Here is a 23,342-nt window from a genome sequence, read left to right as displayed (position 1 = left end):
AGCTGCTAAATCACTTTCTTGTTTCTTATACACTACAATGTCAAGATGCTGCCCATTTGTATCTGTGGGGAAATCTAATACACACCATAGAAAAGGCCTGCAAAGCTTTTTTTATCCAAGTTACAATATGTACACTTAACGTTTAATGCAAAGGTGAGCAGCTGACAACAAAACATTTCTGCAATCACAGTAGAAACTATTTATATAGAAACTATTTGCCAGGTCAAATCAAGAAGACAACTTATAGCAGTAAAAAGTTCCTCATCTGTCGACGGGCCTACGGGAGCTAGAGTCATGACAGAAAAGAGGTAGACAGAAACAAGTTGGGTAGCATGAATGCAGTCGGCTGAGCCATTAAGTGCTGATGCAAAAACGATAACTGTCTCTCTTAAGTCAGGAGGGGCTGAAGTAGAAGCAGTAAGTAAAAGCAGGTCTGCCTGGCATGGTGCCCAGAAGTGACACGCAAATATACAGATACATGCTGAGAGAGTAGGCAGAAAAATAGACAAGGTGATCTAGTGATGGCTATTACCACAGTTAAAAATGAAAAGAAAACGATAGTAAGACAAAATTAAGACAGAGACAGTAAGGATCTGCTTGTTAAATTAGTACACATTTTTGCTGCCAAAAGTGCAGAAACTATACATAAATTAAATGGGAGATGCTACATTACATCTGACTATTGAACAATGTCAATTACATTGTGCCTAACACATTTTACTAAAATGTAATGCATTTGTATGAAAATTTCCAAAATTTTCTTTTTGTGTTTTGCTTTTGCAAAAATGTTTGTTTTTTAGAAAAATTATCATTATTTCAAATTACCATCATACTGCTTGTTAAATTGTAAAATTGAATGAAATAAATACAGAAAAAAAAAACATTTTTCTTACTTGAAATGACAGTTCTCACTGGGGATGGCAATCAAAAACTGGTTCTTGTTTAGAACTCGTTCGCAGTTTCAATTCTTTGGAATCTTGGAATCTGGAATCTGCCCTTATTGATTCCAGTGTGCATGATTAATATCACCCCGCACAATGTGTAGCTTACGCATCAAAGGGAGGAAATACTACCAACATATAGAAACATTTGCACAGCACACAACATCGTGTTTTCGATCCACTCCGGAGTAAATTTCAACTCAGCAGCAGTGGCAAAGTTAGCACATCCTGTTAATAATGCAGCAGGTAACTAACCAACACACAGCCTCATGTTAACGTCATTTGCCTCATTGTAAAACCTGCTACTACTACTAACTGTTAAAGTTAAATGAATGCCTTCTCATGCATTTCATTTAGATGACCATGATGAGGGACAGAGTCTGACTGGCTCAAGCTTCTCCTTTCACCAGGGCAGGGAAGAGTAAAATGAAAGCCCAGGATAGACGAATGTCACTGAGCAGTGAGTCACTAGCTGTGTTGCCATTACCCTTGGATATGCCCAAAATCTAAAAACTGGTAACGGAAACACACTAAAATATCGCAAAAAAGTTTTTATGCTTTCATGTGGAGAAATTTCAGACGTTTCGATATTGATATGTGTCGCAAAAGCACTATGGAAACACTTTCCGCAAATACACATCACAGAAGGTGACGTACCTGGCCACATGACCACTTCTCTCCGAGAAAACATGGCGCGGTACGTGTGAACATTATACTTAAAAAAATATTACTGCCACATTAGACAGCAAACAACTAAGGAATACAGAGTTTCATAAAAAGGTTTGAAGCGTCCATCTTCCTGCAGCAAAGTCTCGATGAGAAACAACCTTCAATGGGAAAACGTTCATAGCGCAATTATACGTTGTCAACATTTAGAAATATCGCTTTTATTTTGCAAAAAACTGTAATGGAAACCAAGCTACTAACTAAAGTTGTGGGCTTTTTTCCAAATGACAATAGAATCAAAATTGTAAAAATCTCATCAATTCCCATCCCTATTTCTCACTTAACCAGCCCAAATCAGAAGAAAAAAAACAATAAAAAGCACCTTGCAAACAAACTGTGGCACTGTTGTGACACATAAATTGGGTTATGGTACTTGTAGTAATACATCCTTAATGCACCGGAGGTACCACAGATTACAAAACAGCAACATCTGTATCTGGATAAAAGAAAAGGCCTTAAGCAGCCAAGACTACCATTTAGTAAATAACTACAAACACATGCAGGCCCAGGGTTACAATTGGGAATGATGTACCCGAAATAAAAATGCCAAGATTAGCAAATTCGTTTTCACTAAAACTCGATGAGATTTAACTTGTAAGATATCTTCTACAATCAAGTTGAATCAAAAAATGAAGAATTGTGAGCGAAAAAATGCAAAACAAAGCTAGCCATTTCTGTCTCATGAAATCCCACTTAGCTTGAGTGGAGTGGGGGGTGGGTACCCCAGAGGTTCTTTGTGCCTGTAATCGTCATGGTATATAGACAGTGATGAGATCTAAGTGCTGGTGGTAGCAGAGGCTGGGGGTCTAATTTTCATGATTCCCATCCAGGTGCTACCCCCTAAAATAGTGACACATGTTCCCTGCACATTCAAACTTAGTCTCTGCCACTAAAATACCACAATTAAGGAGTTTTCATGCGGAAGCAATCTGGTAAACACTAATGCGTCTAGGCAGTGAGGTTTGGAAGACAGTGGAGGACAAGCTGTGAGGTGGGAAAGAATGAAGCACAGTTTAAAAACAAAAACCCTGACATGAGCTGAAACAAATGAGAATGAAAGCGAGGGTTAAAAAAAAAAAAAAAAGACAAATGTGGAATGAAAGAAAAAAGGGCATGGAGTGTGATGCATTTAAATCTTACATTGCCACTAGTAACAGAATAATAAGCCAGTGGTATGATTAGCCATTAAAACACAATTCTATATGACAGCATTTACCATCCAATGTCTCATATTCCCATCCTAATACTGCCTTGACAAATTTGGTTAACATAAGATTCTGAGGCATTTTGCCTTTGTAGTTTAAGCTAAACTAGAATTTAAATATGGTTCCACTCCAAGAGATGCTCGAAAATACAGACCACATAGCTAATGACTCAAAACCAGCCTATTCAATGGGGAAGTCCAATTCTGGATTACTTGTGTTTATGGCTATCTCGCTTAAATAGAGAGAAATACAACAAGCATTCTTGTTGATCATTAATCCACCAAATATTTGTGTCACTGTCTGTGCCTGTGTGTGGTGGTAGCCAAAGATGGGACTGAAGTTTCAGGGCTACAAAAGCACTTCAATGAGCCTTAGAGCGGTAATTTATAACTCTGTGACAAGGAGCTATGTTCTCAGTTGGCAATGATTACAATTCTTGATGGGACTGTTGGCTCACAGCAGGAAGCCAGTTTTGCCCACACTTCCAGATGACATAATTACAAACAGATTTACACTGCTCAAAAAATAATAAAGGAAACACATAAACAACACATCTAAATATCAATTAATAAAACATTTCAGTTGAAAATATTTATTATTGCATAGTAGATATGTTGAGAACAAAATTGGTTAAGAATAAATAATGGAAATCTAAAGCCTTATCTAATGGAGGTCTGGATTCAGAAGCATACTTCAGTAAAAGTGGAAAAATCAGATCACAGGCAGATCCAACTTCTGTAGAAATTCCTCAAGACAAGTCAAAATGAGGCTCAGTAGTCTGTGTGGCCTGTGTGCACTCCCTACAACACCTGGGTATGCTCCTGATGAGATGACGGATGTTCTCCTGAGGGATCTCCTCCCAGACTTGGATTAAAGCATCAGTTAACTCCTGGACAGTCTGTGGTGTGGTGAACAAGAAAAGATGTGATCGATTGGATTCAGGTCTGGAGAAAGGACACGCCAGTCCATAGCATCAATGCCTTCATCATGCAGGAACTGCTGACACACTGCAGCCACATGATGCTGAGGATCGCCAAGCATCAGAAGAAATCCAGGGCCTACTGCACCAGCACATCTTACGATGGGCCAGAGGATCTCACCTCAGTACCTCCTGGCAATCAGCGTACCTTTGGCTAGCACATGTAGGACTTTGTAGCTCTAAAGATAAAAGCTTCCCCAAACCATTGCTGACCCACAGCCAAACTGGTCATGCTGGAGGATGTTGGAGGCAACAGAAAGGTTTCCATAGTGTCTCAGTGGCAAAGCTGGTGTTCCCTGGCAAATGCCAATCGCCTATTCCTCCTTACACAAAGGAGCAGATCGCAGTCGTACTGCTAGGTTATTGTTTTCCTATGGCACCTCCACGTCTAATGGTGTACTGGCATGTCTATTGGGATCTTCTCCCCCTTTATACCTTTTAATAGTATTTCTAACATGGGAAATACTAATTTCAACTCAGTCTGCTCAAACACTCCAACTACATTATTTAACTAAAGACACAATTTTAAAGGTTGTCCAAAGTTTTTCCAGCATTATTAGTTCCCAAGCCAAGGCAACTGTTAGTTATTATATTATGCTATTTCAAATTTGCAGAGTTTAAAAAGAAACGTAAACAGCGATTGTTTTATATTTCTCTCATCATGTGAGATATTTATACTTGTATGTATCTTTTTTTTTATATATAGACCAGCAGAGCAAACTTTTTTTTAACATGTAGTCCAAAGGCTTGAGTCATCACCAGACAAAAGCAGAGGAGCCCTATGAAAGACTTAAGAGAGGCACCAAAGGCCTCAGTCTGGATTGACTTAAAATATCATCACAAATCTGCTGGGGGAGGAAAAAGGCAGTTTCAAGTTCATTGAAGTTTTCATTGACGAAAACTGTCTCAAGTTCTACCAGAGATTTATATATTGGTTCTTTAATCCTGACATAACGTGTTTTCAATGTCAGAAATAGCGCTGTGCATGGATGAAAAGGTCCAGTCTCTTCCTTTCCCTTCTGCTTTCTTCATGTCTTGATGTCAATCTGTGAAGCAGGAATGTAGACAAGCAGAAATTTCTCCAAAATCTACAGGTCACCTCTTTAAAAGACACTGGAGTAAAGGGCCAGCTATACTAAAACCAACAACTAAAGCAGTTCATGAGATGTGCTTTTTTCACAGATATTCACAGCAACTAAGCACCATGGGAGAGTGGGGTGGGATACAATTGTACTTTTTGTTTTTTTTAAACCAAGGACTATCCAAAAATACCTTCAAGCTATTAGGTAGCAAGGAGAAAATTGGCACTGCTGAGTTCTATTGTAGAAGGTGGGCATCCAACTACTGCATTATTGGACAATAAAGAGGAGGAAAAAAAGAAAGGTTAAACATGGGACCGGAGAATGTAGCAGTGATCAGATTACTGATGTGACAGTGATATAGAAACAGACCGTTTCCCCCCAACAACATAAAGCTATTACTGACACATTGTACTGTCGCGTCACAGGGGGATTTGCGTCAGACTCATTCTCCTAAGGTCAGTTAGATCACAGGGACGTGAGCTGTTGGCCTTGACAGGAGCAGCCTTTTTCATGCAGTGCAAGTAGGCGTAAAGACTATTGTTGACATGGTTTAAGAGTTCACATTTGTTTCCAAGTAATGGGCAATATTATTTTTGAAAATAGTATAAATAAATCCCCTTAATGTGACCTTGAATGGGAAAGATATTTTTCCATAATGTTAACCTTTTTTCCCCCATTTCTCTCCTTCCCCAGCCATACGTGAATGAGGTCTAAAAACAAAGGGATATGTTTTGATAATGATACAGTTATGAGTAAGAGCATACATTCTCTACTAATGTTATCAGCATGCCTCCAGTTGCTATGCAATGAGAGCATGGGCCTACAATACCAAAACATTATTTTGTCATTTGCCTTAAATAGGATCAGATGGTGGGAGTCTTGAGGCACATATGAACCACTGCAGATGAAAGTGGGCATCCACGCAGATGCAGATTTCTTAGTATGTGTGCTTAGCCTGACACTCAACTAAGTGGGAGAGCAGGCTTTGAAAATGTAAACGAGTGGTCACTTGTAATATTGACTGCCCAGGTCAAGACTATATGATCACTTTCTTTTTCTTCATTCTGTCACCTTCCACTTTAACCTCTCAATTATTTCGCTCTTTCATTCTTTTTATCCTGCTCATTACATCGTTCACTCTTTCTTTCTTCCACTGTTCTTTCTCCCCCAAATCTGTCATGCTAAAGCTATGTCACAGCTCATATATCACACAGCAATCATTTAAAGCACGGCTGGTCACCACCACCAAAAGACTTCTACCAGACACCCTTCTTCTCATCCGTGGCCAGACCACCACAGAGCATTGTGGCCCAAAAACCAGCTGTGGTAGCTGCATTAAAGCTGAATCCATCACTGAGAGACATGCCAATTTAATGCTTATTTAAATGACCTTGATCTCAGACATTCAAATGCAGCCATTAGTGAACCCAGGAAGGAATGTAAGGTTTGGCTTTATGCTTAAGGTTCGTCATTTTGCTCAGCAGGATTAAAGCACATTCATTAAAGTGCCATAAACATATCTTAACGTTGCCTATATAACCTTTAAGCAAATGAAAGGAGCTGGATATAGGAGGAATACAATTTTCTTTCCCCTCATTGACATTCATTCTTACTCAAGCCCTTAAAATTTACTTTCACTATAATTACTGCTAAGAGCAGGTAAGGTATTGGAAATAAAGGCACTTTATAAGTGACCACTGAGGATGGGACGATATATAGTAAAACACGTTACATGGAACAACACTTTCCGTCTCTGCTACATCTGTCCCAAGCAAAAGTGTCTTTACAAAGTCAGGAGACGTAGTCAATGTCAAAATGACAAATGCTTCCAGAAAATGTAGACATGCTAATATTGTTGAAAAATAACTAAAAAAAAAAAAAATGCAAAGTACAGATAGGACAAGTTAATGACATGATTTGATATTTAGACTGGCATAATATGTCAGTCTCTGCTATGTTCAGAGCGGCACTTTTTGCAGTTTAAATAGAAATAAATTACTCCTATTTATGTAATTGTTTATTTTATGTTTCATATTCACTTAAGTCGAAAAGGTATGCTAAGAGTCATTCTTTTTTTTCTTCTTTTTACTTGGTCTGCACATGCTGTTAAAGGTCAACACTACAAGAAGTGTAATCTTTTAAAGACCATGATGTATGTTTTATTATTGCAATTAAATAAATGAATTTATTTTATTGTGCTCAGAGTTATTCAAATTAAAGCATGGCTATTTTTCTCAATGCAATTACATCCCTTATCATTAATGTGAGCTGAGAATCGTATCTCGTCTTGTGCATTTTGTATATTGTCCCACCTTTAGCCACCTCACGAGGAAACTTGTAAGGTCACATTAGAGGGTTTGGTGTAAAGCATCTGATTGTCAACACCATGTTTTGCGATCCTTCAAAAAATTTTCCATGATAAATACTTTTGAAGCCGTAGAAGTGACGACCCTTTTAATTATTGTTGATGGTGATTATGAACTGAACTTAATAAATCCCAAGCAAGGTACAAAAATGCCTTAGTGGACAACAATGTTGTTCTTTTTATTTATAAATGGGAACAATATTATATATTATGAAATTTTATATATATATATATATCCAGTTTCCCATTTATCAAAAAACCTGCTCTGCTGCAATTCATTAATTCACCTTGATCATCTGGTGAACACCTATCCCATTGTAGCTGAGAAAAAGGTGCAGGATTCACACAGGAAGGAAGTCATGGAATCTTTACGCTGGGAATCAATCCTCACAACCAGCATCTGCCGTGTGGGGTTATAGTTTCTAGATTTTTCTATTTCAATAGTAGGTTTCAGGCCCTGCCTGTAAAAATCTGGAACTTTTCTGACCCGAATTTGCTGCTGGGCCAGGACTGTGTGCCGACTTTAAGGATGGCCAGGGGCAGAGTTAATGTTCTTAGCAGCATCAGAGGCTACTGCTTTCTGTAAACAAACCAGCACCAGGAGTATCATGAGAAAACTTTGGCTGTCATCTTTTAGCACGCAGTATGCTAGCCAACAAATTATTTGCAAAAATTACAGGCACAAAACAAGGCTTTTTAAAAATCATTGTCTTACATTGGCCTTCTGAAAAAGTGGATGTGTTTACACTTAAAACCATTTTGCTGCTCAAAGAAATAAGTACATTGTATAATTTGGCCTGAGCTAGTAGCCAAATAAACAAAATAACTAAATCCAGAAACAATGCAATAAGGAATGATTGCTGCCCTTTCATGCATGCATGGAACACAGAAGAGAAAACTACATTTACATGTTACCATCAAAACATTAAGCAAATATCAAATCTATTCAAACTCAAGTGATGTCTGTAATCCACCTTCTCTGAGAGAGAATACATGTTTCTCATACATTCTATAGTTTGTATAGATTATTTTTTCATCTGTAAAGGACTGCGCATCCGTTAAAAGGTGTTCCAGACTGGAAGAAGAAATCAAAGCAAGTCTCTTTATGCTGTATTAAACATTCTAACCAATATCAGCTTGCTTGCCCATGGTTGAACTGTGCAATTCTCATTGCAGTGTGGAAAAAAAATATTCTGTCACACCTTCCTCCTGTGAAGGACACTGACCATCCATGTTATCAGTGAGAACTCGATATGAAACACCTCCCACAATTGAAAAGCCTTTGCATGATCAAAAGGATGACAGTCCAGCTTAAATCACTATTTAAAAAAATTGAAAAGCCACATGCTAAAAGTGAGCAATCTTAATGACTATTCACTGGTGACATCAGAACAAACACGATCAAGTTATCGCCGACAGCTCCTTCAACCTTTGAGTCACATTGAAAGGAAAATGCCACCACTGCTCACACCGTGAGACAGACACAGACACACAGACACAGACACACACACAGGTCTGGGACTTCAGGATAGCTTAAGCTGAAAAATAGCTTAGAAATGACTGCTACATCTGTAAGTGCACACTCATCCTCTCTGTTCACTTGTGTCTGAGCAGTGGGATGTTCTCCATCTGACACCCACTGCTTAGGTCACTACACTGGCACAGCAGTTTTCACTATTAGCAGCTTCACGTTATACCAACAGTGGAACCAAAAACATTGGCTATGCTCCTTGTCGTCTTGTTGCCCTCCCTAACTCCTTTTACCTTGTATTCCCCCCATCACATGGCTATAGCACTACCCCCCCCCCTTTTTTTTTTTTTACATGTGTTTGTATAATAAAATCTGGTTTACCCTTCCCTAGGGAGAGCTAGTCGAGGTTACAATTAAGCAAAACCATGTCTTCTTTTTGCAAGAAAAAAACATGCATAGACATCACAAAACGATTGCACTCATCGTGTTAACCTCAGACGACATACTATATGCAGACACAGGAAAAAAGAAAAAAGTTTCTGTTAGAAGGAAATATAGTTTTGATTTAGGTTGCCTGACATGACCATGGGAATACAGTAAGTTATAAAAAACTATCAAGGTCCCACAACAACTTCATAGTGGAAACAAGTGTCCACGGGATGCAAATGGTTCCTCATTAATGCACAGAATGATGCATATTTACTTCCCTAAACATATGGTAAACAAAATTTACTCCCCACGCCAGACCTCTAGTCTTATTTACCATTATGCTACTAATGAGCTGTCATGCAAAGCAAAGTGGCAGTGAATATGATACTATTATTACTTACCGAGTATCTCTGCAATTTAAAAAACAGATAAAACGTCACATATCATTAGAAATCTTGACCATTTCCTCTACTTAACATATACTTACATAAAACATCATCTATTCTGCTTCACTGTGTAAGCTTTCAAAACCCCCAACTTTTTCCCCCACTGCTCTTTTTCTAACCTGCCAACACATGGACCAGATGTGCAAATATTTCTCCATGTCGCTATTCAAGCGTTGTTCCAAGAGAAAGGAATATTTGACTTCACTCCACGGGAGACCAGTTTCATGAAATCTGGCGGCTCCACAATAGTAAAAAAAGGTAGCTTGGCTGAGGGAGAATGTTGACGGCATACCAAAAAACATGATCCTAATGAGTTGGAAAATCCCGGGCCCTCCAGAGGACTGTCCAGATGCTACCGTCATGAGAAACGCTACTGTTTTATAGAACTCAGCTCCCCTCCCCTTCTATTCAACATTTTATTTTTTGACCAAGAAGCTATCAAAGGCCACATGACACACTTTAAATTTAGTTAGCTGTAGGTCCAGTATCAACAACAGGCACAACAACCTTATAATTAAGTACACCGTGTTCATTTTATATAGATTGTTTTTTTTGTGCTATATGATTAACAGTTTTTTTCCTTTGCATAAGCTTATTCTTAAACAATTACAGAATTGCTGAAATGTTGTTTTAAATGCATTAGATCTATTTAGTTTTAAATGTTTAACGGGAATTACAGTTTGGCATGCAGGCTGAGCTGTCTGAAATACCAGTAAAACTAAACCAGTTTAATGCCTCTTAAGACAAATGAGTGTGAAATAAAATAAAGAGCAATTATATTGTAACTAAAACCAAATTGAACAATAATCATATTGTATCTGATCCAATCCTAAAATGTGTAATTATTACTAAAACAAATCCAAAAATGTACAGATGACAGACAATCTTTACCTGGAGCTTTGTACACCTCACTAAGCAGGTTTTCACTGAGTGCTGGTTGGGCACCGTTGAAGATGCTATGGGTCCAGCTCTGACAGATTTCTTGGATCAAAAGTGTTTGAGCCCTCGTTGCCTGGATGGTGAAGTGTGGAAGTTCAAATATGCACTCAGTGGTCTGGATGGCACATCTTTTGCTCCTGTAAGTGGAAAAACAAGAAAGAAGGTGTGAGAGATTGTAGAGTAGGTTAATTAAAAGTTAAAAGGAAAAATATTGCAGTTGAAACAAAAAGTTTTAAGATTGACTCCAGTATTAGTTTTCACAGGTTTACTGCCTTAGTTTGAGGACTTTCTTGACCAAGGACCCAAAATGTTGTTGTTAGCAATCATACTAAAATAAATAAGTTTTTTTTGGGGGGGGGTTAATTTACCATTTATTACTGTGAAATGAGGCAAAAGTGTGAGTGAGCCCACTACCTTTAACTCAACTTTTTCTTGAAAATAGCAGACTAATGCCTGTTCCTTTTACGGATAGAAGTTACACTACTGTGTTTTTTAACTGTGCAGAACTAAGGGGTACATGGCTTCAGGTAAAATGTCAGAAGTGGTACAGTACTGTGAAAAGTTTGGGAACCACTGTACTAGACGACCCAATACAAATGAAATCAGAGTAAATGCAACGTCCTTTTTCACTATGCTATTGAAATAATGTTTAGTAATTTGATGGCTACAGATACATGAAGGTCCCTCAACAGTAATAGTAATAGTAGTAGTAGTAGTAGTAGTAGCAGTAGTAGTAGTAGTGCTAACATAACAGGTTTAACAAGCAACTTTTATCCAGCTTATTTTACTAACTTCACAGTTGGTGGGGGTTTGTAGAAACTTCTCTCCCTTCAGTCAAAACTGTGATAATGATTTATGGGATAAGATGTGCGGCCCAGAAACCTGACCCCACAAAGAGTCGCTGCACATTCATAATTCATCATCAGCAAGCGTGGAGGATAGGGTTTGTGTGAGACTGTGCCTATGACAACCTGATGAGTTAAGCATTTGGAAGGATGAGTCAACAGCACAGTCTGATAGACACCTCCAGAGTCCTGTCTATCAGAACCTCTACCATCCATGCTCTCATTAATCATGTGACACGTCTTTTTTATCCTCCAATGGTTGTACTTCTCTTCAATTGTGTCCCCTTGCTGCCTTTGTTTTACATTACCACAATCACTCACTTATTTTTCATAACATGCACTTCTATGATTAATATTTGCTTTAATACCAGTATGAACATCAGGTATCAGCAATTACTCCTAACAACAGAAACAGATTGAAGGCAAGAATTCAAACACAGGAACAGGAAAAAACAACAACCTATTAAATCACACATTTAATCAAACATATTCTGCCTGCTTTTCTACAAAACAGGTAGTTTGTATAAGGAAATAATGGCGGAAATTCAAGAAAAAGCTCAAGCAAAATCAAGAGAAAAAGAAACTAAACCTGACAAGGTCAATGAGTTTATCTTGACAGCACACATGTATGTTTTAAAATTGGCTACATGTGGTGCACTTGGCACAATGCTGCACCATGTAATGTCATGGTTCTCCGCTATTAAAATCACTACTGTTAAATGCTCTTCAACAAGAGATCAATCAACCTGATGTTCCTGTGATTTTCCATGTTCAAATGTGTGCATTGTGCATGTGTGTGTACACTCAGACTGCAGCTGAACAAAAGAAAGTGAAGGGGACCCGGCAACAACAATGTCACCACATGCAGAGCAAATGTGTCTGCAAAGCCACTTCAATGAGAGGATTGGCAATGGATGAAAGTTTGTTGGCTTATTTGAGTGTTTATAGCATTCAAGGGGAGCTGTCATGTGCATGTGGTCCCTTAAAAATTTAATTATGCACCTGTTTTTATTATATTAGACCCAACTCTTAGCAAACAGCAACAGGCATGCTGGAATGAAACGAGAAACAGAAACTCTCATTAGAGTGTTCAGAGAATGCTCTAAGTGAGGACAGCCAGGCACTCATCAGATTTCATTAAGTAGCTGGCACGGTCAGTGTTTTTTGTTGCAACATGGTAAACAGCTTTTTGGCAGGCAGATTTTTACACTTACCACATGCATTAATGAAAACACAAACATTTTTTAAAAGCTGAAACAAACACCCAAAGAATGGCTCAGAGCCACCAATGAAAATAAAGATTAGTGGAGACAAAGCACGGAGAAACTAAAAAATGATATATTAATGGCACAGAAGCAGTACGCCAAAGACTTTGTCAGACTTCAGTCCTATTCAAATTGCACTACTCTTACTATTACACCACTATTACCAGGCATTCACTAGAGCTGAGCCCACAACCCCTTTTAAAGTCTAATTAATACATTAAAACTCAATTTCCCTGGTTAAACATTGGTTCTTCACTAAAACGGTTCTCTCTGCCCACAAAGTAGTGCTGAAAGTCAATAGCATTCTAATAAAATGTAGTGGCACCATGATTATGGTAAAAGGAAGCATTAGCATTCAGATATTTCAGCAACATTAAAAGCCTCATTACCCAACGTTCTCTTTGTTGGAGTAACTGACCGGCAATACGTTTCCATGTCAGAACAGGGAATGGTGTGTGTAATTATAATGAGCCAATCTGGTTTATTACACCATATTAAGCTTCACATTCACAGTAATGAAGAGAAAATAATCCATCAGAAAATCGGCAGCATTTCTTTGGCGTGTCATTTAGTTCTGACAAGGTTTAAGTGTGCAACTTTCTCCGAATTCCAACGTATCAGTATCTATTTACAAAGTCCACAAAAGTGACACAGCAATCCATTACAGGCTGACGTATTTGTCAAATAGATACAAGAGATAGCCACTGTCCTAAGACCTCTGATAACTTCTCAGGTTTCTACACATCATTCACTGTCACAAACTAGTTCAATTAACCAATACAAATACTCAAAAAAAAAAAAAAAAAAATTGACAAGATCCTCTTCTGCCATTGTTATTCACTTTACAAAGTGGGGAGAATTGGTCTTACTCATTGCATTATCTGAACTATAGCAGCAAACCTAATCTCTTAGAACTGAGGTCACTGACCCCATCTTGAAAACAAGTGAGTTATTGACTCCCCAAAGGCTCTTATTATCTGACGACAAAAGATTCACTACAGTGTCTCCCTAAGCCTTTAAATCAGTGTTTTTCAACCACTGTGCTGTCATTAGGTGTGTCATGGTAATTTGTCCAATTTCCCTCAATCAAAAATGCATTAGACAGCCTGTGATTGTAATGTGTGCTTGCTGACGGTAATATAAATACCCATCCTGGCCAGTGGGGGCAGTAGCACTATAATATATTGCAGTGCTTCCAAAACATTTTACACTCCCATACCCCTTCAGAGATTTAACTTAAAGCCATGTACCCCCTTCTACTGCACACTTAAAAACATAATAATGTAATGTCATATACAACGCAGCCATACAGCACAAATCTGACTCATTAGACCATCAAATTCGGCATGCAGGAGAAATTTAAAAAGACAGAAAAAACAAATTGTTGTCCAGATTACCAAATAATTCAGTTGTAGATAAATCAGCTCAGATATCTAAATACACAAATTCAATATGTATACCACAATATTTGGAGAATCACAATTTTCCCATGCTTTTTTATCATGACTGCAGTCATTTAAAATTTTCAAAGAAGTCTACTTTCCTGCATTTATTTAACATACTTTTCACAAATTAAATAAGAATTGGTCAAAATTAATGAAATTGGAAAGAGAAAATCCTGCAGGGACTGATATGTCACTTAATGCTTGGATATTGTGGGCGCCTTACATACTTTACATGACGTATAAATCATACATAAAGTATAAACTTGGGTACATTAATCGTTTTTTAATTTGTATTCACGTACCCCCTATGACAATTTGCATACCCCTGGGAGTACCCGTACCCCACTTTGTGAACTTAGGATATATTGGAAGGAGACGAGATAGTAGCACGTAGCATCTATGCTGCTCAGTGTGTGTGTAATTATACAGTATATCAACATTACACATAAGCCTATTTTACGAGTCTGACTAATGTCATACAGGTGCTGCAGTTTTGACTCATTCTAATGGAGCATTAGATAGCTATACCGGTAGTAGTTACTATGATTCCCGTATATGCAACTGGCGAAACCTAATACTTCAACCTAGGAAAAGTCAACTCTAAATGTCTGCTCAGATTCAGGGAACGAGTTAGAGGCGGCATGGTTTGTATTTGTGGCCACAGCTTGGAGTTTTGTGGTTCAACGGGGTTAAAGGTGCACCATGTGTTCATTTCTCAATCATTGGTTCTGAACAGCCGGAACTCGTCATCGAAAGAAACACTCCACTTTCTCTTTCTCTCTCACACACAGACCTCCCTCTCCTCCCATCTGGATCACTGTTGACCCAAAACACACATTGCAAAGTCTCACACACATTCGTATGAACGCATGTACATATGTACACATGTACACACGTGTCCATTCTCAAAAGAGAGGTCTTCATTACGTAAGAATTACTAAAATAAAGGTTTTAATCAAATTGCGCAGACAGCTGCAGAGCACAAGGCTAGAAAGAGGCAATGACAAGGCTCATCAACCATTAAAGGAAAACACCTCTAGGTGTGAGATTGTGCTTGAGTGATTGTGTGCGTATTCCTACACTTATTCAACATTTCTGATTGTGGCTGAGGTGGGATTCTTTTTAGGGATACACAGATATAAGTGACCACTGTCCATACACTGTAGACTCAGCATCAAATGATTGTTCAAATGAGTTTGTTACAATAAAGTATTTATATTTTTATTATCATAATCATTCCATCAAATGAAAACGAAATAAAAGCTAATAATTAATGCAAAAAGCAACAATGTTTTTGGTGGAGTTGTATCTGTTAAAGCTCAATGGGTATTTCAGGAGCATTGCAGAACAACACTGAGAAGTCAGAAGAGGACAATGGAACGCACACCACAGAAGATGTTAATCCACTCTGAGCTAATAATCCATCCATCCTTCACTGTTTCCCACTGTTTCCTCTCTTTCAAGCTTTAGGCCCTCAGATGACTAAATCAAGTGTCTTTAAATCAACTAATAACATCTACAGCTGCTCTTGATTCCACTGTCCCACGTCACAAAGCTTTAATGCTATGGAATGACAGAGAAAAAACCATGAAAACTTAGTTTTTTGGTTGTGTTTTTTCTTTTTTTAATCTCACATGTTCTATTCTATTTTGAAACAGTTGCTGATCTCATATAATCACACAAATTATCCTCAAGTCTAAATCCTTGCTGGCAAATCTATGTGGTGGTGTGAGTCACATGTAGCTCTTTACCTATCCCTGATCAGTTAGTGTTGTTTTATAAAAGCTGAAGCAGATCATCTATAATTTGAATAAGAAAATGCCCTGAAGACAGTTAGGACTTTGTTTTATTCTACTTTAATCTATTATTCTCTGTTAGGTCTTTAAAGAGTAACTAAACCCCAAGGTTTTGGCTAACGTGAGTATAGCTCACTTTAATAATAACTTTTATTGTTCTTGCTATATTTATTTATTTTTCTGTATTCTGTAAAGTGACGTTGAGTACCAAAAATATAAAACTGATTATTATCATTATTATTATTAGGCTGGAAGTTCAAAAAATGCATTGGCAATGGTGAGGGGCTCCTGGAGCAGTTAAGACATGCCCAGTCAATATTCTAAAATCTCCAAACAACAATCTATGCTACACTAACTACTAGTGGTGTGCCAAAATATCGATACTACGATCTATCATGATAATTCGTCTTGCCGTACGTTATCGATACACTGGGGTCAAATCTTGATTTTCTTTTTTTATAATAATTTTTCTTTACAATGCAACATACAAGACATAACAAAAAAAAAATATGTATATATATATATATATATATATATATATATATATATATATATATATATATATATATATATATACATACATGATACACAGAGATAATGCAGTACATACACCGTACAATGAGACTATAGGTGAGTAGGTGAGGAGTGGATATTTACACATTTACACCGTCTGTGTGTGTGTGTGTGTGTGTGTGTGTGTGTGTGTGTGTGTGTGTGTGTGTGTGTGTGTGTGTGTGTGTGTGTGTGTGTGTGTGTGTGTGTGTGTGTGTGTGTGTGTGTGTGCGTGTGCGTGTGCGTGTGTGTCCACAACCCCTGTGCAGTAGGGCTGTGGTCAACCAAAGAAATGGTTGGTCGATCAAGACTATGGCACACGTAGCAATTAGTCGACCAAAAAAAAAAAAAAAAAATTCACGAGGAAAAAGGAAAATATTTTGTTTTGGCTTTTTGTGGTGTTGATTTGATTTTAAACAGACCATTTATGATATGAACCTTATTCAAGCTTTGACCAGAACCTGATAAAGCAAAAGTGAAACCTATAGGTCCAACAGACCTATCAGAGCCCGACCTAAAACCTACAATTAAAACCTATTTTTTCCTCATACAAATGACATATTTATGTTTGTTTTAGTGGTAAGCCTGCTTTTATTAATAAACAGTTAATGTCAACACTCACATAGAACTGTTTCTGGACACAGAATCATGTTTAGGCATTAAATACATTATATTGATATTTAATCCTTATCACAGATTTGAGTGCATTGCATTTTTTTTTTTGGTCTTGAAACTGATACTGTTGCTGGTCGACCAATGAAAATCTTGGTCGACCACTACGGCATTGACCAATTAGTCGACTAAACGACCAAAGTTGGCAGCCCTAGTGTGCAGTATACACTTTGTTTTACTAGGCTGTCATTCATGTGAAATTGATTGACAATGTTGTGTAATTCTTGTGAAATTGATTCCGTGCAGTCGATAAATTCTGAATTTCTTCAGTGAGACAGATATCGTAATGTATCATGAAAGAAATGTCTCGCAATATATCGATTATCGCAGAATCGCTGTATCGTGACATTATCGTTATCTCGGGCAAAATATTGTGATAGTATCGTATCGTGAGGTACCTGGGGATACCCATCACTACTAACTACAGTACCTAGCCAATACTCACTATACTGCTCTATTTGATATTCTCAATCCAACCTACTCACCATAGATTGCAGAGTTAACAGTTACGGTGCCAATAGTGCTGGTTTGTGCCATATGAAGACCACCATTCTCAGCCAATAGCAAATATTGATTTAAATACGCGGGTTTGAAGAGGGCAGTCATTTACACTTTTACAACAAAAAAAGTCACAAGTCAAAGCCTGCTGCTACATTGAAAAGGCTAACCACATAAATTAACTGTGTGAAAGACTGGATATGGTAATATTAATGTATTGGCAGAGAGATACAATGTGAAAATGGGGAAGTTGTCTCAGATTAAAATAAGCAAGGACAAATTCAGATCTCAATCACCAGTAACATTAGGTAGACATGAGCTGATGCAATTTCCTTGTTACAACACTCCTCAATGCATCCATTGATTTGTCAGACATAAAACCAAATAAAACTCCTACACCAGATGCAAGGATAAAAAAAACGTGCACACAGTTGGCTCAAATATTTTATTGAGTGTGCCACACCAAATATGATGTTTTACCGTGCAGTATAATGTCTTACTTTAGATGGAAAAGTTAAAACAATATTACATCATGGGTATGTCCAGGTTCTAATACCTGTTCATGCCTAAGCCTAATTTTTGCCTGAGTCACTAAAGTTTCATTATGTGAAAACATTTTTCTTCCATCTGAAAACATCCATGTGTTTCTTTATTAACGGCGTAGAGAATGTGGAGCTCCTTGTTCAGCTAAAGAAATTCACTGCTGCTTTCATGGCCTCTGAACCACAACTCAAAGCAGAGCACGACCACAGCAACCACTCGCTGATCATTCAATTATCCCTCACTAAAAAGCTTCAGTCCGGTCTACAGAGACCTTGGAGAGCTGGGTTGAACAGAGACCTTGAAAATGATCTTCTATTTTTTAAAGTTTGTTCAGAAGGTGCAACAGTTGTTATTCTGCTTGTGTGCAAATTTCCTTATTCTCAAATTTCTTGACATCTAACAGAAAACTTTTCAATTTTGTAGCCTACCTTAAAATCAGCTTTCTTCAGCCAAAACCATTATTCCACTTCATCTTGTCAATAATATAGCTTGCCAAAATAGCGAGGAGTCATCATTCTCACTATAAAGCTGCTCATGAATATTTGCTGAATTTGTCTTGGTTCTCTACTCAAGGACACAGAAAACACGTGTCCTCCTATTCTTGCCTGCACTTTGAGACACAGAACAGGAGCACCTTGCTATGGCCAACTATGAACAGGAGTAATGAGGCATTACAATCACACCAGAAGCCCCGTGCCTCAGATGCCTCAAGCACCCTTCATAAATCACAACATGAGTTAATCTAGAGTCTAGACTACCAGTCCAGACACGGAAAAGAAATTCTCTATATAACATTAAAAAAAATCTCACAGGTAGTGCTAAAAACTGAGCCAATGATTGACAATAAAATAAACTTAGCATAATAACTACATATCAAGGGAAAAAAACAACATTCCTTTCTATTCTAAGACATTTGTAAGGAAAGTCAGCTTTGTGGGACTATATAACCTGCACCTGTAATGCCACATGCTTTGAGAAATCATCCCCTCAGAAATAGCTGCGTGAGTAACAGGGGCTGTTAAAAATGCCACATAAAAGCTAGTGTGGGCCTGAATTATGGCCTGCAATGCGACGAACCACACTAAGCTGCTGCTGGTTTGTTGGTTAGTTGGTGGGCCCAGGCTTTGGCCTGTTTCCATATGCTGCTGCCGTCAGGTGGCCCTGCCAGAGAAGTATTATATGGTGTGAGTGCAACACTGTGGGTGCATGTGTGCACAAATGTCTGAGTCAAACGAAGGTTAGATTTTAGGGAAATCGATGCAGGTGGCACTTCTAACATTCCCATGCCTCCCACACTTTATTGTGAGGCAACGTGTATACATTGAATAACGGCTTTAACAGCCAGACCAAGGGAATCTTATTGCTGAGTCCCAAAAAAGGTAGTCCTTCATTGTGACTATGTACATACTTTGCAATATAACAATTACTTTAGATTTTTATTTTTTTATATTTTGAATATTTCCCAAAGAACCAGAAATAGATACAGTGCTAAAAAGAAAAAAAAGTATGCATTTTTTTTTTCTTTCTCTGTCAAATTTGTTCCAAACTTCCAAATTGGAGGAAAAAAAAAAGCGTCTCCGCACTCACGCAGGGTTTACGTATGGACTCAGTTTAACGTTTATTAACCAGACAAGCACTCACTTGCACTTGTTACATATTAGCCAAAGTGATGCCTAAATACAATGTCATGGGCTGCTAGAGAATCTACTTTATCAACTCCAAGACAAGCAACACACAAGTTTTAGTGTGCACATTTGTGTGATTCTCAAAGTTAGTTCTAATATTTCTGCACACAAAGAACTGCCTGTCAGCCTGATTCATTCCAACTCATTCTGACAACGGCTATAAAGTTAAAACAATGCTACTGAGCTGGAAGGACAGCACATGGAGATTTCAAAGGGCTACGGATTTGGATGATGCATCAATCTTTTCTTTTTTTTTTTTTTACAAATACTAAAGTATCTGTGTTTACTGAACATTTTTTTTCCATAAAAAACATATGACATCCAAGACCACAAGTTAAAAGGCTGACATAGAATGATAAAAAACTTGGATTTTGGGGGCAGAAACATTTGACATTACACCAAACTAAACAAAAAGGAGGGTGCCCGCAGTTTGCTGCCCACAGGGAAAAGTGATAGCGTTTGTGTTGAACTTTAGGACACTGAAGCAGCTCTCGTATGACTTCTTATGAGTGCCAGGTATTCAGATACCCAGTCTCTGAAATCACTCCAGTTAACTGGCAGCCACACAAACAGAAGTGTGCTTTGGGTTAGGTTCAAACTGGAGTGTCTGCATGGAGCACAGTTCTTCTACTATCTTGGTGTGAAGGAATGCATCAGAAATAAAAGCAGACCCAAAGCAAACAGAAGGAAGTGTAGAATTGAATGCTACCACCTGCTGGAGTGCATCATTTGGCTGCTTCTCTCAGCCTGTCTGTCAGAACCAGAGCTATTCAAGTAGTACTGTACATTTGATGTGAAAACTAAGTCTCGTATGCACGAGTTCTCTGATACTTAGAACGAGAATAAAAGACATGACAACTCATACCAGATCACAAGTCCATCTGAGCTACTAAAAAGAAACTGAAAGGCAAACTGTTGATACTAGATGTGTTTCTAACCAGTTCATGTGTCTGAGGAATTAAAGCTATTCAAATCAAGAGAAGTAGTTATTTTTTGGGAGAGGAGACATAATTGTGGTATTAATGTTCGCCTGCTTTAAGGTATGACTGAAATATGATCACGCAGCTTGACATAAGGCAAAGCACAAAAAGAAAAGGCCACATGGTGCACTACACACAATAACAGAATGCTAATCAAATGTAACTCCACAAGCTATACATAAAGCTGAATAATAAACAATATTTTCCTAAAATGTCAGAGAGTTTGCAAAGTCTGAACCAGGCTTGAAAAAAGCCACAGGAGAGAATTCAAGTGGAAGGCTCCCTGAAGATAATATATCCAAAGATTGTCAGAAAAAAATAACATCCGTTTGACATCTAAATCCACTATTTAAGTCAGGCAAGACAGCATGAAGAGAGGGTTATACGGGGTGGGGTGGAGATCAAACAAACAACTGGGAGTTTTATTAAGAGCAGAAAGCACTGGGAATTAGAGTTTGTCTAGTTACACAGCACTCTGGGTGAAGGACAGGTGGTTCCTTTTGTGGCTAGCAAACCACAGTACAGCAGAGACGGTGTTGGCCTGGAGAAAAAGTCTGGATAAGTCAAAACCATTTGCAGCTCTTTGACATGTTTAAATACAAACTAATAGGGGGAAATTGATTCCCAAGCTGGTTTCCTGCTTCAGGAGGCACTTTGACTGCAAGGTGTCAGGTTGGGGGCAGTGTGTGTGCATGTGTGTGCGTGTGTGTGCGCATGTGTGTCAAGTGAATAACAGTACTTGTAGGTGTATTCTTGCAAATTTCCTAAATGTGTAAAAATTGTTAAAAAAATTTTTAAAAAAATACATAAACAAATTGAATATCCAAGTTCAGAAGCAATTTTCATTTTCCATATGTAGAAAATTATCACTCTTATTTCACTTATTTTCACTTTTCCTCTTGAAAAGTCTACATCTATATATTCACCTCTATTTTGCCACAATATATTCAATGATAACTACTCTGTTCTAAAGAAGAAAAATGTATTCATGTCAAAATGTTGTTACATCCATTCCCTGTCTTGGTCCGCTCCTTAAAAAAAAAAAAAAAAACTGACACCACATCAGTGCTGACTGTTTTTCTGTTTACTAAGTGGCTCATCTATCACTCATCACACTCAGATGCTTACCATGCTAACTAGTAATGAAAAACCTAAGGCCTGACATCTAACAAATACACATACTGTAAGTTTGTTGCAAATAATATATTACACGTGAATCAAACAAAAATAGTAGGCAGCATTACTGTATCTCTGCAAGAAAAAACTGTACAGCCTAAGCCTATTATGCATTATAATTGGAAAAGCTTTAATTACATTTCCCATTGTCTTTAGTAGATAAAGCAAGTGCTTTCTGTTCTATGTGAGAAATCTTAAAGCCTTTATATACAGTAGCTAACAAAAATGGAAAACCTTTTTTCTCATAGCAATAAGAAAAAAGGCTTTGTTCCAGAGAGGTTCCCCAGAACCACTTTTTTGGTTTATCAGACATGACAGCTGGTGTGGTTTGTATCCTTCTTAAGACATTCCTGGGCAGAGAAGACTTGATATAGTCGACTTTGTAGTGTAGCATTCTATATAAAGTACGATAAGTCTAAATAATACTTTATTAGTACCACAATGGGGAAATATATCCATTACACCCACAGTAAAATAGTCAGAAATAAGTCATAAGAAAAAGTAGAAGAAGCTCTAAAAGGAAAAAAATAATTAAATTACATCATGACCTGAAGCACATACTCATCAAAACAACAAGTCACCATACTGAACCTTGAATTTTGTCTGTTTCCCACATATGTTGGTTTACAACTCCTGGATCTAATAAAGTATCATCAAACGGGTTTGCAGAAAGCCTGATATCAAACCTCTCAGCTGTGTGGGAGCAGAAAGACATCTAAAACCTGAATCAGCGGCATGAGAAATGCAATGACTCAACTTAACTTTGACTAGTTTGAACGGCCATACAATTGGTGTTCAGGGGTAACTGGTGATTACATTATCTTGTGTCCATTGTTGTACAAAACCAAAGATGTTGACAGATTTGCAAAACATGCAGCTCAAATTAAAGCTACAGTATATAGAATTTTGAGGCTTGTATGGAATCAACCACGCTCCCCCCTCTCCTCCCTGTTTCAAATTTACCGGCATCCTTGCGAACGCGCACATCTGTGGAGCTCTAAGCAACTTTTTTAGTGACTAGTGACAATGAAGAGACTTTATCTTGGGTTATTGTAGAGTTTTCTGATGTTTTAAAGACTTTGACATGAATGCATGTATCACTCTGTAGTTACTGTTCTGAGCAGTGGGCATGCTCTGTAGCTGTTCCCACTCAACGCTCTTGAAGCCAAAACATGGTGCTTAGGGGCACTTCCATCTTACAAATTTGACATAGTTTGAAGCCAGAGTCTGCGCAGTCAGCTCCGGTGAGTGTTTGAAGCAGCTGACTCAGCTGATTGACTCCGCTGCTGCTACCGCATGGCG

The 23,342-nt window shown here is 38.0% G+C and overlaps 1 protein-coding gene across 6 annotated transcripts in view; it reads right to left on the bottom strand.

Annotated features, from left to right (window-relative positions):
- The window catches only part of vps13b (vacuolar protein sorting 13 homolog B), a 399,448-nt gene that overhangs the window by 320,248 nt on the left and 55,858 nt on the right, over positions 1 to 23,342 (bottom strand). For all 6 annotated transcript variants that reach the window (XR_003675707.1, XR_003675708.1, XM_028469709.1 and 3 more), the window contains exon 17: positions 10,536 to 10,720. Coding sequence is in view for 4 of the 6 variants with exons in the window: in XM_028469709.1 (XP_028325510.1) it covers positions 10,536 to 10,720 (185 nt within the window). In the remaining 2 variants the exon portion in view is untranslated. The remainder of the gene's footprint in view (positions 1 to 10,535; positions 10,721 to 23,342) is intronic.

The sequence above is a fragment of the Gouania willdenowi genome, chromosome 16, assembly GCF_900634775.1.
Source record: "Gouania willdenowi chromosome 16, fGouWil2.1, whole genome shotgun sequence".
Taxonomy (NCBI): domain Eukaryota; kingdom Metazoa; phylum Chordata; class Actinopteri; order Blenniiformes; family Gobiesocidae; genus Gouania; species Gouania willdenowi.
Note: the sequence above shows the minus strand (reverse complement) of the source record. Positions and strands in the feature narration are given on the sequence as shown.